General features: G+C 38.0%; 1 protein-coding gene across 1 annotated transcript in view; it reads left to right on the top strand.

Annotated features, from left to right (window-relative positions):
- Positions 1–8,472, top strand: part of LOC124721655 (serine/threonine-protein kinase PLK1-like) — a 262,748-nt gene extending 254,276 nt beyond the window's left edge. Inside the window, exons 6-11 of the mRNA XM_047246724.1 lie at positions 3,655–3,927; positions 4,029–4,320; positions 4,463–4,682; positions 5,098–5,248; positions 5,327–5,570; positions 6,758–8,472. Coding sequence (XP_047102680.1) covers positions 3,655–3,927; positions 4,029–4,320; positions 4,463–4,682; positions 5,098–5,248; positions 5,327–5,570; positions 6,758–6,967 — 1,390 coding nt within the window. The 3' untranslated portion in view covers positions 6,968–8,472. The remainder of the gene's footprint in view (positions 1–3,654; positions 3,928–4,028; positions 4,321–4,462; positions 4,683–5,097; positions 5,249–5,326; positions 5,571–6,757) is intronic.
- Positions 8,473–17,627: the final 9,155 nt, after the last annotated feature.

The following is a 17,627-nucleotide window of genomic DNA, read 5'->3' as shown; positions in this document are numbered from 1 at the left end:
CTCTGATACTTTTGGACAGTGAGTTAGCAGCTACTAAAGTCCTACATTTCATGAGAGACAGCAGATTTTACAACAAAGCTGACTGAACCTCTATGTTTGGTGTCTGGTGGTTGGGGGAGTACCAGCTCTTGCTGGGCATGTGCTCGGAATTGCCTCGGGCTACTTTCTCTCTCCACACTTTTGTGCATTTTTAAGCTTTTATGTACGTATTTCATTTATCTTACCTATTTAAGATAGTTATTTCTCTCTAGTCCTTATGCTGTGCATGTTCTCACTGCATGTTAATTCTACAAACTATGATTACCCTTCTTGGCGTACCTTTTGGTGACCAACTACAGTTCTAGCGACTGGATTTTCTCTCTTTTTAACTGTCTCCCTAAAGCTACTGTCTCATACACTTTTCAGCCACAATAACATGTTCAAAGATCCTGGAGCTGACAGTTCTCCTTTCCTCATTTCATATCTTTATGCATGATTTTCTGTGAATAGAGGGACTGATGACCACGCAAACTGTGAACTCCTCATCGTCTAGTTGGTGTGATGAATGGCAGTTGTTCTTAATGTCAAGAAATATAAGTTATTGCAGTAGAAAAGGAAAAACAATCCCATAATGTTTGAATACAGTGTTAGTACTGTGCTGCTTGACACAGTCAAGTCATTTAAATATCTAGGCACAATGCTGCAAAGTGATTTGAAATGGAATGAGCATGTAAGAGCAATAGTAGGGAAGGTGAAGGGTCAGTTCTGACTTACTGGGAAAATTTTAGGAAATTATAGCTCATCTACAAAGGAGACCACACACAGAACACTAGTGTACTATTAGTGTGTGGAATCCTTGCCTGATAGGATTAAAGGAAGACATATAAGAAATTCAGAGGCATGTTGCTAGATTTATTATTATGGTATTATGGTAATTTGATCAATGTGAGTGTTATGCAAATGCTCTATGAACTCAAATGGGAATCTCTAGAGGGAAGAAGACATTCTTTTCATGAAGAAGTACTGAACTTCAGAGAACCAGCATTTGCAACAGACTTCAGAATGATACTTCTGCCACGAACATATGTCTCGAGTAAGGACTTGGAATACAAGACAAGATAACAGAAATCAGGCTTGTATGGATGAGTATTGACAGTCGTTTCCTCCTTGCTCAATTTGCAAGTGGAACAAGAATGGAAATGACTTTTAGTGTTAAAAGGTTACCCCCCCACCCCCCTCAATGCACCATATGGTAGCTTGCAGAGTATATATGGAGAGGTAGATACGGTGGATTGACATTTTGTGAATAATTTGTCAGCAAAAGTTGTACCACGATTTGTTGATGGCAGGTGAAAGGCCCTGTGCATGTCGTTGACAATATGGTCGCATGTACTACCATGAGGTGCCATCCATTTGGTGCTACGAGATGTCACATGTTACAGTATCATGTTCTGTGCTTCCATCTGGACAAGCTTGTAGCGTTTATTATTTCTGATCAAGCATGTGAGCAGATCTTAGTCTGTGTTGGTCTACCACTTCGGGTGTTAGGTTCCTGTCTCAGCTGTATGACAAACAGACATTAATAAAAGTTGGATGACTCGGTTACCTCCTGCCCGGAACTACATTTAGATGCAAATGTACAGTGTCCATTACCATTTGCATGGCCATACATAAAAATCGTACCTGCTTGCTCATGGTTAAATGGAACATTGATAAGGTAACTCATGATGACTACACAAGTGAGATGTAGAAGCGGGACTAATCTCAAATGTGTGCAAATGTAAAATATAAACTTCTCTATATCAGCACTGTGCCAATGAAGTTACAACAGCTCCAGCAAATTGACTTGTCTCAGTATCATCACCTACTTATCTAACAAAATAAATTTCAATTAGTGGATCAGTTGTTTGGATTATACCTGGATCAAATTTTCTCACCATCATCACTGAATTATCTAACAAAATAAATTTTAGTTAGTGCATATAAAGATCAAATGGGATTATACCGTGAACAATTTGATTTTAAACTTATTATAACTAAAACAATGAATGACTTTCAGTGGATGTCTATTTGAACTTCTGTTTCAATATGAGGACTATGCCTCCAAAGTTTGTAGAAGGGGTTCTGAAACACACGGTAGATGGTATCTAAGTTCAATAATCACTTCCAAAGTATATTTTCTGCTTCACTTCTTATTTTTATTGATGTCCATAACAGTTACCTCCATTGGTCTGATGTATTTCTGATTCAGGATTTTTAAAATTTAGTGCAAACATGACATTGAAAAAGATACTTTATGAATATTTTATTACTTCATTTCCTAATTCAACCATTTAGTCAGGTACCTGGTGGATTTAACCACTTGAGGAACTGATTTCAGATCATTAAATTCCAAAGGTGACATAGTATATACTAATGACATGTCTGAAACTTTTATGTACCACACTAACCAACATACAAAAATATTGAGTGGATAACTATCAAACATTGTGGACATGTAAGTTCTGTTTCTCTCTTGTGAAGTTTAATCAATCAGGAATGACACATCAATTCCATTGACTCTATTGTACAAATGAATGACTCCCCTCTTGCCTCAATCCCACTGGATTAATTTTTATAGACACCCAGTTTCAGATGCTGAAAAAGATGACTTGCCATGAGTTCACAAGACAGCAAAAGGATTATCAGTATGTGCAAATATCCATCGGCAGAAGTTCTCACAGGGTTTGTGATTGCCAGGTGAAAGACCCTGTACCATTTAAAGGTGATATAGTCTATTCCTACACATAATAGTGGCATGTCATAAGAAGTGGATATTGTGGTGGCTGTCACTCTCCTTCACAACAGATACTAAAGAAATTCATCCAGGCAGTATGATGATAATTGATTGGTGGTATGCACTGTTGTTGTTGTTCATTATTTGTAGATTGTGGGAAGGAAAGATGTTGGGTAGCGTTGCAGTTTCCAAAAATGTATCTAACAAGTTACTTCAGATTAGAACATGTAGTTTCCTTGAAAATGTCAGTAGTATCCTAATAACTTGTAAGAGATGTGTTCAACATTGTACAACACCAAATGCCGATGATACCTCTGTAAATGAATGAAATACTACATACCTCAAAATACTGAGGCAATTTTAGTTACTACAGTGATAACAGATATTTAATTTTGATAACTCCTGTTTTCTTTATTGCTTTGTTACTGTTGGTTTTTCTTATACGCTGCTCAGTTCAGTTATTTTGATGTCCATGAAATTACACACATGGATCTGGAGTTACATTCTATTGAATTTAAAGTTACTCTTTAGTCTTCCATTTTGATATGAAGCAAAGTGTCAGATGCAGCATTTTGACAACAGAAATACAGGAGCTCATTTGCCACATTAGCTGATGTCCCACTAGATTCGAAAATATGTTCCACAATATAGAAAGAGAGGTAAATGGTGCTTTGGTTGTCAACAACTGCTTGGCGAGCAGCATGTCAGAAAATTCATAACCATTAGATTATAAAGTATCATGCTTAGAAGAAATCATCCTTTTGTTAATATTAATTCACCAATAGTAACATATAATATTTTAGTGTACTGTCAGAAGCATGCTGAAAGGCAAATTTCATTTCTCCATGTTGTTTTAAGATGGATCAGATTATTCTTTGCATTGTAATTGTGTGTTACAGGTTTGCTATGCTAGTTGGGCAGCCTCCCTTTGAAACAGCAACACTGAAAGACACTTATGCAAGGATTGTAAGTAACAAGTACACACTTCCACCATGTGTATCAGAAACTGCGTGTTCCTTGATAAGAGTGTTGCTGCAGCCACTTCCAGAGGATCGTCCAAAACTGGAGGACATATGTAAACATGAATTCTTTACAAGTGGTTATACTCCAGAAACATTGTCTCCATCTTGCTGTTACACAGTTCCAAACTTTCCCAATGTAGTAACTGACAGGTAACAAGCAAATTATTTGTTTTTGAGAACTAATTTGTAACAATACAACAACAATAATCATTAAACTTGAAATCCATACCTTTACAAGTGACTTTTTCCAGGTCAACAGTCCAGTTGCAACCTAGAATTGCTAATCCCAAACATGTGGAAGATCAACACACAAAAGATAGACTTAAAAACCAGACACACAGAGTTGCACAACAGTTCAAGCCCAGAGCTCCAAACTCAACATTGCAAGAGGAGCCACAATTAAAGGCCAGAGTCAATGGGCTATTGCCAAAGGAAGACAAAGGACTAAACTTTTCGCAGAGAAGTGAACCAAAGCCTCCAATGAAGAAAAAATCTATGCTTAAACTACAGTCAGCACCAAAGAGTCCTGACCTAAGTGAAAAGGTAAGGAACTAATTTATACTATTTTTAAATGGACAAGTGCTAAAATGTATGCAACACACTATGGGCAGTTACATTATTTTATCTATTCTGATTCTAACAGTGCTTAATGAGTGTAATGTTCTATGTTTGCATTCACTGACAGAAAGAAAAATCTGTAACAAGAGAAAGTGGATCAAGTGTGGGCTGCATGCCAACTCCAAGCCGTAAGGAACTACGTGCAGCTTCATCTCTGAAACAAATGATTAGCAGTGTGCTTTGTCCTGATAAGCTAAGTCTGTGCCGTAAGCGTGTGTGTAATGCTGTTACCCTCTATAGATTTCTTACTGAATGTTTCAACAGTATGCCAACAGATGGTGGAAAAGGTACATATTTCATGTAAATATGTTTAAGAAAAATGTGTGTAGGTGTGTAACTTATTTTTATAATTTACTTCAATGCTTAAACCATAAGTCTATAAGACAATTAAATTAAAAATTATTGCTATCATCAGTGACAAATCTATTGGATCTTGGGCCAATCATGTGGTCATAGTAGAAGACCCAAACAAAGTAATTCAACAAAATATATTCACCTGTAATTTGTGTAGTACTGACATCTTAAAATAGACATGACAGCCTGGAACCAGCACCTAATGTTCAACTGACACTCAGGAGCAGTAATGTAGATAGATTTGTAACTGAAGGCTATAATAATTTAGGACTAAATTAGTTATAAAGATTACTCTGCAATAAAATTTGTCACAGGCATGGTATATTAGATTTTTTCTTCTTTTTACAGCTAATCCTCACCCAGTAAATTGCAGACCTCTCTTTGTATCCAAGTGGATTGATTATTCAAATAAATATGGCTTCGGTTTTCAGTTGTCAGATAAATCTGTTGGTGTGCTTTTTAATGATAGCACACGAATTAGTTTCAATGCTGACAGAAGGTAAAAGGGGTAAAAAGTACTAATGAAAATGTGGCTGTCAGTAAATTCTGTTACTAATAAAAGCTTCCTTCATTGCAGTCATGTGGAATTTCATGATGCAAATGGGAAAATTACAGCACATCCGATACATTCTGTGCCAGCTGCACTGCAGGAACGCTTAACTGTTCTGCGTTACTTCAGTCACTACATGGATGAGCATTTAACAGAGGGTGGTGACGGAATGCGTACAACAAGTCGTCGCAGGTTGCCTGTTCCACATATGCGTCGCTGGGTTCGCACAAATGCAGTCATAATAATGGAGCTCTGCAATGGCACTATTCAGGTTTGTGGTAACCATTCACTGCTGAAATTCTTTTCAAATGTGTTTAAGACAATTTTTGTGGTTGAAAAATTAAAAAAGCTTATAAAGATATTCCCCCTCCCTCACGCAAGCACGCACGCATGCGCGTGCAAAGAACAATAACTGCTCCCTGAATTTATGGAACATATGCACTATCATTAAATAAGTAATAAATTGTACAACTCTCAAAACAGCTCTTATAATGTTTCTCAGTGTTTTCTGATTAGTTGTGACTACCTGTAAGCCAGACATCCAAATTAACTGCAAGAGATTCTGAATCAATGATGTACCTCTAGATCTCAAAATGTTATCGTCATGCCATTTTTTCCATGGAAGTTTAGGCTTCCATTGCGACAAAACTGTGTGTAATTTTTTAGCTAGAGGAGTTAGTAATTTATGTTGTAATACATTACTTGTAACATGTCTTTGAATGCTTGTCCATAGTTACTGGGATTTGTGTAAAAATGACTAATTTCTTCTGTGATTATAGCATCAATGCAGGTTGCACACAGTAAATAAACAAAAACAAACAAACCAGTGGCACTGGTTCTATTCATTTTACAGTAGTATAGTCAGTGAAGAAAGATCCTTCAGTTGCACTACAGTTGGCGTAGCTGCTTTGTGTGTCTACCTCAACCAATCACATAACATGATTTTGTATACATCTCTATAGTAATACTGTAGTGTTGTAGCAGCTCTGCGGGCAACCATTATTTTTCCCTACAACTGCTTGCACTTTGCGGTTGAAAGGTGGCAACAGTGCTGAGAGCTGCTGCTGGGATCTTTCAGCGACTCTGCTGTAAATTATCCCCACACTTAGTGCAAAATAAAATTGGAAGTGGAAACAGATTTGTTAAGTCTTTCCCTTTTAAATGTACTAAAACACAGAAAAGGTGCCTTTTTTTTTTTTTTTTTTTTTTTTTTTTTTTTTTTTTTTTTTTTTTTTTTTTTTTTTTTTTTTTTTGAGAGGGATTTTTTGGGGGGGGGGGGGGGGGCATGTGGTAGGACAGTGAGATGAAGTAACTCATTCAGTTACATTAAAAATCAGACACAAGGTAGGCAAGGAAAGAGCTGAACCACAGTATTGGCGCACACTCCATCTATTTTAATAGAAAGTATCGTGATACATATAACATTGCTAAATTAAAAGGATTCATGTATTTTTTCAGATAAATTTCTTCAAGAATCACACAAAACTGATACTATCAGACTGGAAACAGGGGCTGCTTGTAACATACATAAACAGTGAACGTCAGAGTGTGTCATACTGGCTGCATGAAATTGAACTTGTTGGTTGTGACAGTGACATTCTCGACAGACTGAAAATAGCAGCAGCAATATTGCGAGAATTTGCTGAACTTGATGGAGAGGTTGTGTAACTGTTTAATGTTAACAAATGTAGTTTCTGTGATTATGTGAGATTTAAAAACTGTTATGAGCAGTTTTACATTATTGATGTTGATTGATTTTTACTACATAATAATAAGCTGTTGTACTTGTGTGTGTTACAGTGGTGGAGTGAAAGAGGGAGAAGAGTGTAAATTTTTTGCAAAATAGTTTTCCTTTCAGTAGTTACTTGTTTGTTTGAAGTATAAGCTACTGATGTAAAGGAAAGGAAGATGAATGATCTGCATTTCAACAATTTTCAGTATAATTATGCTGATAGTAAAATATTATATTTTTTAATTATGTTGAACTTTGTTTTCAACAAAACTTAAAAAAAGAAAGATAAAAAATTGTTTTATTGGAAAGAGAGAATTGTGATAATGGTGAGGATTAATGTAACTTGGAAGTAAAACTTGAAGTAACTCTACTTTTACACAAAACAGAGCAGTAAAAGTGAGTGTAATTGCTATGTTAATTTTCTGGGAAATAATTACATATGAATATGTACATAATATAGTTCATTTTAGTTTTAAATGAGAAGTTCGTTAAAGTAGATGTCTGTGCTGTTTAGAATTTGAAATATTGCTCATGTTGGTACAAAGTTAACCAATTTATGTATGTGTGTGTTTGTACATAGTATTTAATTATTTGCGATTGACTTTAAATACAAGAAACAGCCAGATATTGGACATTATGTGCCATTCTTTTTTTTATGTTTTGTGTGTGGTGTGCCTGTAAGCTGTAAGAAATATGAAATGCTTAGTGTGTAATACACTCAAGTGGATTTCCTGACTGATTCTCCAGTATGAATAGTAAGAGAAATTGTGTAACTGAAATTTTCAAGAAACAGTATATGTAGTATTCTCTGTGATATTTACCAACTGAAATGTTTTGCTGTAACGTACTATAACTCATATGTAGAATGGTTCTATCTTTCATGAAGATCACATGTCAAATTTGAATCATGAAAATATCTAAATGTTTGGGTGCAATTCTATTGCCCTACTCTGCTTCTAATTTTTGTTGTTTTACTCATTATTTTTGCTTTGGTACATGTTGCTGCTTATGTGCAGTTATCAAACAAATGGATCCGTAGAGATATTGAAAATCAGTAAGTTGAAAATGATTTAATCTGTCTTTGATAATACAACTTGTTGCAACACATTCAGCTGCAGCTTTTGTAACTCCATGGATATATATCTTGTGCCAATTTAAAATTTTTATCATTAACAGCCTATATGCACAGCCATGAAAGTAAATTGCAATTGTACTCTGATTGTATGTAGTAGTTTGAGAAAAAAAAGTGCTTAACTACAAATAGTTAATTACTGTGTAAAATGAGGTGGACTGGAACTAAAAAGATACATGATAAATAACAGATCCAAACCAAAGATGATTATGATGATGCTGCATTTTGTGTTCAGTTTTAATTGCTGATTGTAAGGTCAGCTAAACAATTTTCTTGGTGCACAGTAAACAATGCAAAATATTTTCTAAACTGAGTGTTTACATTTTTCTTAACCTTCTGCAAAAACAAATCTCTCAACATTTGAATCCAAAATAATTTACATGGATCAGATCCAAACAATAACAGTTTTAATTTTTTTCCCCACTTCACTACAATGAAGAAAAGCTTCTGGCTTTACTCCAGGCTATAAGTGTAAAAAAGTACCATTTCACAATTAAGATTACAAACTCGACGCAATACACACAAATTGCAGTTCACCGATGCCATGCTCCTACTGTTCTTCTAATACTACCTTGCATAAAGGAGTTCATAAAAGACAGCTGGTGGGGTAATTCTATGCATTAGTTTTACAGCTTCTGCATTTGTAACAGGTAATGTGACAACACTGAAAACTGATGAGACATTGTGGAATCTACTGTTCATGTCATCACAACTTTACCATTCTTAATACATGAAGTTAGTGCTACAAAGTACTACACTTCCTGGTGTAAAAGGTATGTATAGTGTTTTTCTCTGCAACATTTGTAGCATTTCATCTATAGTATGGACCATAAGAGACACCATTCCTGCATTCCTCAAGTGATAGAGATCTGTGAAAGTTAAATGTGTGTCTGGGTGTGTATATCGTCATCAATCATCATCTTGGTAGATGTTAGTTCCAAAAGTAACTATTGTAATATCTTTCAGTTCATCACTGGTGTGATGGCTGTTTATAATCATGGGGTTTTGAGATCACATTGCTCAGCCTGTGATATTTTGGCTAGCTGTAAAACAATCTACTTGCAAGGAAACTGTCACTTAGGAATTTATGCACAGGTAACATAGATAGTACCTAATGTGTAAATCTGCCACAATCATAGTTAATCATAGAGTTGTTAGTACAAGAAACGTGCTGCATCTTGATGTTCTGTCACCAACTATAGTGGAGTCAGATGGTTCTCTTAGACCGCATATAGGAACCGGCAAGCAACTTTTTCTCTGTCCATCGATTCCCTGACTGAATGTTGCTGTTTGACAACTTCAGATACCTCATTGTTAGTACTGCCATTTGTATAATGCTTACAGCAGTTCCTCACCCATTCATTCTAAGATTTCTGTCGTATTTATTGTCACCATAGCTTTCCAATATAAACTAATACAGTAGGCATTTTTGATTAATAATAAATAGAGGGTACACAAACTGTGCAAAGTCATGCATTTGCTCTTCTTTTCCAATCTGTTTATGGATGTTCGTCATCCATATGACAATTCTATTTTTCATGCACCACACTTCTTCTTCCGTGCCCTGCCAGGATACGTCATCACATAGCTAAGGCAGTAAAATTTTCTTTCCTTGAGAGTGCTTGTGGTTTCTGATATTTTCAGATTCTCCTCAGTATTTTACAGTTGGGTATGTGGTTAATGTGAGTGGACAGCTGTAGGCCCACATATCAAAATTTGTTTCTTGTGGCTTTGTTCAATATTCATGCTTAAATTTCTATAATTTTTTTTGTATCATTGGACTCAGACTCATTAAATAATGTGAAAACTGTGTACTGTGATGCACCTAATTTGTGATCTTTGAAAAATACATGGGTGTATTTTAAGTTTGCCTGTAGATGTTTCGTACAGAGGTCACAGAACTGTAAAGATATCTAACAGGTATGTGTAACTATTGCAAAGAAACATTGCTGTTAACATGAGGGTGTGCTGAAAAGCAATGCCTCAGAATTTTTTATATGATAGCTCTTACAGCTTTTTGAAATAAAACGACCTGTATTAAGATTTTACATCTTTATTTTTCATGTCTAAATATTTATTTCGCAACATAGCCAACCTGGTGATGAACACATTTCTCCCAACAAGAGACCAGTCTGTTGATTGCAGAATGTTTGACTTTGTCCACAGAGCCATGATCTCACCTCTACTTGCACCGCTTCTTCACTGTCCAAGTGAAGTCTTCGATAGTGTTCTTTAAGTTCTGGAAACAGATGAAAATCAGATGTGACAAAGTCAGAACTGTATGAAGGATGATAAATGACAGTGCAAGGCTTTGGATTGTTGCACATGTTGCAGCACTCCTGTGTGGTCTGGCATCGTCATGCTGAAAGAGAGGGTGCTATGTGCTTCTTGTGTGGATGAACTCTTGAAATTTGAAACTCTGTTACAGCGTGCTGTTTCCCACATACACACAGTTACATTAAACACCACCATGTTATGCACCAAAATTTGGAGCCCTGTAATGGTAGACATGTGACATGAAGAATGCAGATGTAGAATGTTAATAAATTAATTTAAATTAAAAAGTTTTAAAGAGTTTTCACATAAATGTGGAGGCATTACTTCTCACCACACCCTTATATTAGCAAATGCCTGGAATGTAAAATAGACAGTTGGGTTATCGGAGTAGAAGCATTATTCCTCGGCTGATCAGCTGGGTTTGCTGTATGTTCACTCCTAGTTATTGTTTTGACAGTTCTCCGTTTGCTTTTGGTTGGCAAGTAAGAATCTGATTAATCTAGTGAATAAATCTTGTTAACGTGTGTGTGTGTGTGTGTGTGTGTGTGTGTGTGTGTGTGTGTGTGTGTGTACATTTATGGTTGAAATGATGAAAGCAGCCTATAAAGTGGTGATTCTGAAATTACACAAAAAAGCAAGGCCTACAAGCAATATACTGAGTGAAATAGTGATATCACAATATCACATAGCGATGTTAAGTGAAGCCAGACAGAAGAACTGCTTTTAAGACAACAAGTGAACCTAGAGAAGCAGATTAGGGATCTGTAAACTCAAATTGCAGCCCAAGATGACAGGAGTTTATACCAACAAATGTTGAATATGAAGGGCAGTTTGCCTGCTGCATCTAACGTGGTTTCTGCACCAAAGATAAAAACACAGATACCGAAGTTCCTGCCAGAGAAGCCTGAACTACATTATGTAATGCCAGATTCGGTGTTTACGCAAAACAGCGGTACTAGCAATTGCACAAAGCTCGCTGAAGCATTTAACAGCTTGGATGCTAGAGCAGTTGAATGGTGTCTGACATTATTTTGAAACCACACTCACAACAACAGTATCTCCACTTGAAGGACACTGTGGTCCAACAGAAGTGTAAGTCGTTGGGCCAACAAATGGACCAAGTACTTCAGTTCAAACATATCGGCAATAAATGCCATCTGAATTCTGGCAACAACTGAAGAGCATCATGGGAGAGCTAGCAATGTCAGATGAAACACTTTGGCATGTGTAGCTAATGCAAGTATTGCTTCCACTGAAAATGGTGGTGGTGACATGGAGGAAGTGTGATATTCTGTGCTTGCTGTAGCAGAGAAGGTGAATCCTACAGTGGGGCAAGCAGGTACCTCAGTGGTGTTACAGGTAGCTAGCAATATCACCATTGTTGAGACAGCAGCTATACAGCACGAGCAACAGACGAACATCAATAAGCAGCTCTGAAGTCTGAAACACCAGATGGACACAATCTTGAAGCAATTGTTGTCCCTCGCAATGAATAAGTGGACCCACACAAGGAAAGATAAAGGAGAAGAGGGGTAATCCATCCAGCCAGCCAGCAGAATTGGATTGCTAGCCAGATGGTATGAAGAGGACAAAATCGTCAGATTTGTTTGTACCATAAGTGTTTTGGCAATGATGCCATGAGATGCATATCTCCCTGCGCATTCCCAAGCAGCCTCAGTGACCAGCAGTGGGCAGAACAGACAGCACAGTTCCACAAGAGTGCCAAAATTCTAGATGAGGGAGTTGCTGCTACTTCTGCAGACACTGACAGAGATGTATCCAGAAGGAGTCATGACCAAGCACTCAAGATTGGCCCAGTTAATTCATGACAAATCAATGGCATCCATACATACAGTGAAGCAAGCGTGTCTGCTCACATTATCACATCACTTGTAATCAGATTGGTGCTCCCTTATTGACTGGGGTTCAGGTGTAAGTGTCTTGCAATTCCGTCAAAGTAGGACTGCAGTGATGGGTGCAACTCTCCACCTTACAGCAGCTAACAACTTGTCCATCAGAGCTTATAGTGAATGTAATGCAATGGTGGATCTGGGCTTCAATAAAAATTTCAAGTGGAGGTTCACACTGGCAGATGTTAGTGAACCATTATCAGGTGCAGGCTTTGTATACCGACAAGGTCTGAAATAAACCTAAGTATGGCATGAACTAAGTCGGACAGTGAAGTGGTAACACACACTATGGGCAGAAGTGCAACAGTGCCATCATCTCACCCATTTGTTTGGTTAGTCCAGGAGCTAGATAAAAGGTTGTTGGCTGATTACAGAAGGTATTGCATACCAAGGTGCATCACATTAAGATGTCATCTGGTCAACCGATTTCTCGATGTCCACCGAGATAAAACCCAACTGTTTCTTGTGGCAAAAGTGGAATTTGAAGAGATGTTATGTGTGGCCCAAAGGCCTGACAGCACATGGGCATCACCATTGCATATAGTTAAAAAGAATGATAGCACCTGGAGACCTTGCGGGGATTACCCCACTCTAAATGCAGGAAACAATCTCTGACCATAATCCTGTTCCTAAGCTAAGGGATTCCACGAATGTCGTAGCTGGAGTTACGGCCTTCATTGTGATGGACTACAAGAAGGCTTATAAGCAGATTCTAGTCACTGAAGAAGATATTCCCAAGATTGTGGTGGTATTGCCTTTTCGCCTCTTAGGATATATACTCATGCCATTTGGTTTAAAGAATGCAGCTGTCATGGCAGAGGTTTGTAGATGAAGTACTAACAGGCTTGGATTTCTGCTTTGTCTACCTTGATATTTTCAGACAACTAAATTACATGAAGAACACCTTAAGGCAGTGTTCGATAGGATGCATGAATATAGCCTGGTGCAAAATGTGTTCTGCGTCAAACACAGGTGACATTTCTTGGTCATATGGTAGCTACCAGTATTTACCCTCTCAAAGAGAAGACAGAGCTCATTAAGAACATTCATCTCCCAATGGATTACCAGCAATTAAGAAGATTCCTGGGGATTGTCAACTTTTTCCTGCATTGCGTACCTAGAACAGCAGAGGTGCAGGCACCACTGACAGACGCACTGGCAGGTCAGAATGTTACGGGCAGGCATCCCCTGCTATGGATGCCCATGATGCAACATCCTTTTGAAAAGGAAAAAGCTAGTTTGCAAAAAGCAATCCTTTTATCCCACCGGTTCCATAATGCACAATTAGCGATGGTGGTGCATACCAACCAGCATGCTATTGGGGCAGCTCTCCATTAGTGTCGAGAGCAGTTGGAAACATTAGGAGTCTCTCTCCTTGAAGCTGACAGAAGCCCAAACAAATTGGAGTCTACGATTGAGAGCAGCTGGCCGTTCGTGAAACCATATGATACTTCCATCTGTGTGCTGCAGCTGGAGTTTATTGGGAAATTCACAACAGACATAAGAGGGGCAGAAAATGCAGTGGCCGATATGACCTCTCCCCTCGAAGAGTCAGGGCAATTTCTTTTCCAGTAAAGTATGATCAACTTGAGCAGCCCAGGTTACAGACAAGCAACTGCAAAAATATTTGCAGGATCATTCAACAGCTCTTCAGCTCAAATGTTTGCAGTTGCTGGGCACAATGAACCTCATTTGGTGATACATGTCTAGATCCTCACCTAGACTGTTCGTGACCAAAATACTACAAAGAGTGTAGAGAGGGTGAGGGTGAGGGTGAGAGAGAGAGAGAGAGAGAGAGAGAGAGAGAGAGGGGGGGGGGGGGGCATCATCATCAAGCAATTTGGATGGTAGAGCTCTGGCACAGAATGTGGAAAGCTGTGCCTTAGCGCCATGAGAACAGCTGGACAGCTGCACTACCACTGAATTTTCTGGAGCTTCACACAGTCCTTAAGCCAGACATCTGGGCATCTACCACAGAGATGGTTTATGGAGAGATGATATACCTGCCATTGGAGTTTTTTGGCAACACCAACACAAATTGAGATGCCTATTATATATGCTGCAACAAGTAGAGCTCCAAATAGCTAAGCTGTGCCCCTCACCAGTGTCCCATCATGGAGATAAGAGAGTGGTCATCCCCAAAGACCTTAAAACATACTTAAATGTGATGCTGCGAACAGATGCGATATGACCATCATTGCAACCACCACCCACTGGACCCTTACAGGTACTAAAACACGAGGAACGTACTGTGTAGATAATGTACAACAACAACAACAACAACAACAACAACAACACAATGACAATGGCATAGGAATGGGTAACACTGGCATATTTGATAATTCAAGATGTACCCTCACAACAAGATACCTTGGGTACTACAGCAGCTACCTTGAGTAAACTGGACAGGGCTATTGATCTGTCAACAGCATCACCACCCTCGACTCTGCTAATGAGCCCACTGATGAAATTTGTAACCTATACAAGAGCTGATCGATGGGTACAACATAAATACCTGCACGTCCCAAGAGCTCTGCTCTACTGGGGGAATGGGGGAGGGGGGGGATGTGTCTGTGTGGGAAGTGCCAAATCCAGACAGTGATTGAGAATGCATGTATTATTCTTTGACTGACTGGCTGGGTTTGCTGTAGGTTTACTCTTAGTTTTAGTTGACATTTCTCTGTTTACTTTTGGTTGTCAAGTGTGAATCTGATTTATCGAGTTAATACATCTTGTTAACCAGAATTCATGTGTGTGTCTGTAGATTTATTGTTGAAATGATAGCAGCCTGTAACACTTTAGCACTTGATAATAAATCACATTTGTCATTGCCAGACTTTAAACATTTGCATATTTTTGTGTGAGTTTAAGGGTTGCTTTCACACAACATTTTCCAGGCACTTCCCAATGTAGTCTGTTATCCAATTTTTAAAAATGGTGCTGGCTAGATTTTCTGTCATAAACTACTCACTTGAATGATTCTGTACCATTATACCCTGTATAAACACTTTATTTAATTTTATGGCTTAAATGTTTTTGTGGTAAATCAGCTGGGATAGCATTTATTTCTCTCTTCAGTCATGACTAATTGTTGGAACACACAGAGGCCAAGCCTTACAAAGTGATACCTACAAACAAGTTGGTGAAAATGAAAGAAATTATGGTTTGAATTGTTTAGAAAATGTCTTCATTCAGATTTTCTGTAAACTAACTTGGTCCCGAAGATTAGCAGTGCTGACCATCTTTCATATCAGTATTTGCCTATGGCCTCAGTTGGATTTGGCGCAGTTGAGCTGCAGTGCCAGCACAGTGTAGTCAATCTGTAGCTATGGGGGCATACATGTATTTATTAGCTCAAATATTCTTAGTCTTATTTATGTGTGTATTGATGACTGAACTCCTCCTTTACTGTAAGATGAATTATTACCTTTACTCTTTCAGTTAGTTATATTCCAACAAGGGCTTTCCATTGCTATAAACAATTGATACAGTTAAATAAACAGTCACATTCTACCATGGATTTGGCATGTACTGAAATATGTCTTTAGTACAGCCATTCGGTCATAGTCTTGAAACCAGGAAGTGCGTTGTAAATTGGAAAGGTCTTACTTTATGGCAAGTTGAATGAGACATGAATATATTTTATTTATATGAAAACCTTTGATACAAATCTGCCTGCATGCACACACACACACACACACACACACACACACACACACACACACTCTCTCTCTCTCTCTCTCTCTCTCTCTCTCTCTCTCTCTCTCTCTCTCCTTCTCCCCCCCCCCCCCCCCCCCTCTTCCACTGAAAGGTAAGTATGTTGCCTTTTCAGTGTGAGCAGGCCAGAGGTAATTACTGTCAGTACTAAATGAGGGGCGTATAAAGTTATACAATTAATTTTTTTTTTTTTTTTTGCAGGTACGTCTGCAGTGGTGGTATACACAAATCTCTGTACCTCACTACCGGTGCCAAAACAAAATGGCACTACCCTTGATAAAGTTGTGTATTGTGCATTCATTCATTTATTTTCAGCAACAGCTGAAAAGTTGCAGCTGTGTAAGGACAATCTACTTTGCTGCTTTACCTGCCGAGATTGGCGCACTGCTGCTGAAAATGAATCATTGCGTGATACCCACTTCATCAATGGGCTGTACCATTTTGTTTTGGGTAGCATTGGGGGGTGCTGTTGTGTTGTGGTACAGTGATTTCAAGGTGTACCAGGTCTGTAGACATGTACCTGCAAATGAACAAAAAAATTATGTACTTCACTGTTACAATACCAATACTTCACTGTTACTTTTTTAAGGTGATAATTAGAACTATACCTGGATCAGAATAAAAATGTGATAAACAGCATTACACAGGTGATGTTGGCAGGTTTGATGTCAATGTCAATGTCAATGTAGCTGCAGCAGCAGCTGTAAATTTAGTACCGAATTCATCCGCATTTTTACCATTAACACAGAGGTCACCTTGTAGAATCATAACAGCCTTATCACTTTGCTGCTCACTTCTGCTTTTAGTTGGACTTTTTTTTTTTGTACGGATTAAGGAACAAAGCATACGATGAAAACAAATCACAACAGTTTCATTGGCTGACACACAATAATTCTTATTCAAAGAGTCCTACGACAAGGCAAACACGACAAAAGGTGTGACCAAGCTCTTCCTCTGGTTGGTTGTTTCTATAGTAGGTCTCCCATAAACTAGCTGTCAATCACTTTTTTGTGCTTATCTTGGGTATACATGACAATCCAAACCTCAATTTGTCAGGAAACGTGACAGAACCTATGATATTCATCATCGCATAAATTACTAGATAATAGATCAATTTGGGACGGTCCACAAAAAGGAACAGTTGTACATGAAAAACTGACATTGTCAGAAAATTGGTGACTTTACAAATACCACTTAAGACAAACACTGTGCAAATAAACACAATTTAACAAATGAAATAACAAGTAAAAGGATTTTCTTCTTTACTACAGCATTACTGGTAAATCACTAATCAGTCACAATGATAAAACATTTATTCAAAGTAATTTTAAGATAAAACAATTATTAAGACTACAACACAAAATAAAATTTCAGGCTGCAGCTTGCTGAATGAAGATGAAATTGATTAGTTGCTCCCCTAAACCCTTTTTACAACTTGTTCCATGATGTTCATTGTATAGTTCAACTAAACCACCTCACAGAAAAGTGCAGCCTGTGACAACTTCCCCTCCAGTTTAGACCTCTTTATCTAGGAGCAGTTCTTACACTCTAGGTCTTCAA

Source organism: Schistocerca piceifrons, chromosome X (assembly GCF_021461385.2).
Source record: "Schistocerca piceifrons isolate TAMUIC-IGC-003096 chromosome X, iqSchPice1.1, whole genome shotgun sequence".
In the NCBI taxonomy this organism is placed as follows: Eukaryota; Metazoa; Arthropoda; class Insecta; order Orthoptera; family Acrididae; genus Schistocerca; species Schistocerca piceifrons.
The sequence above is the reverse complement of the archived record's forward strand: the minus strand, read 5'-3'. Positions and strand labels throughout refer to the sequence as shown.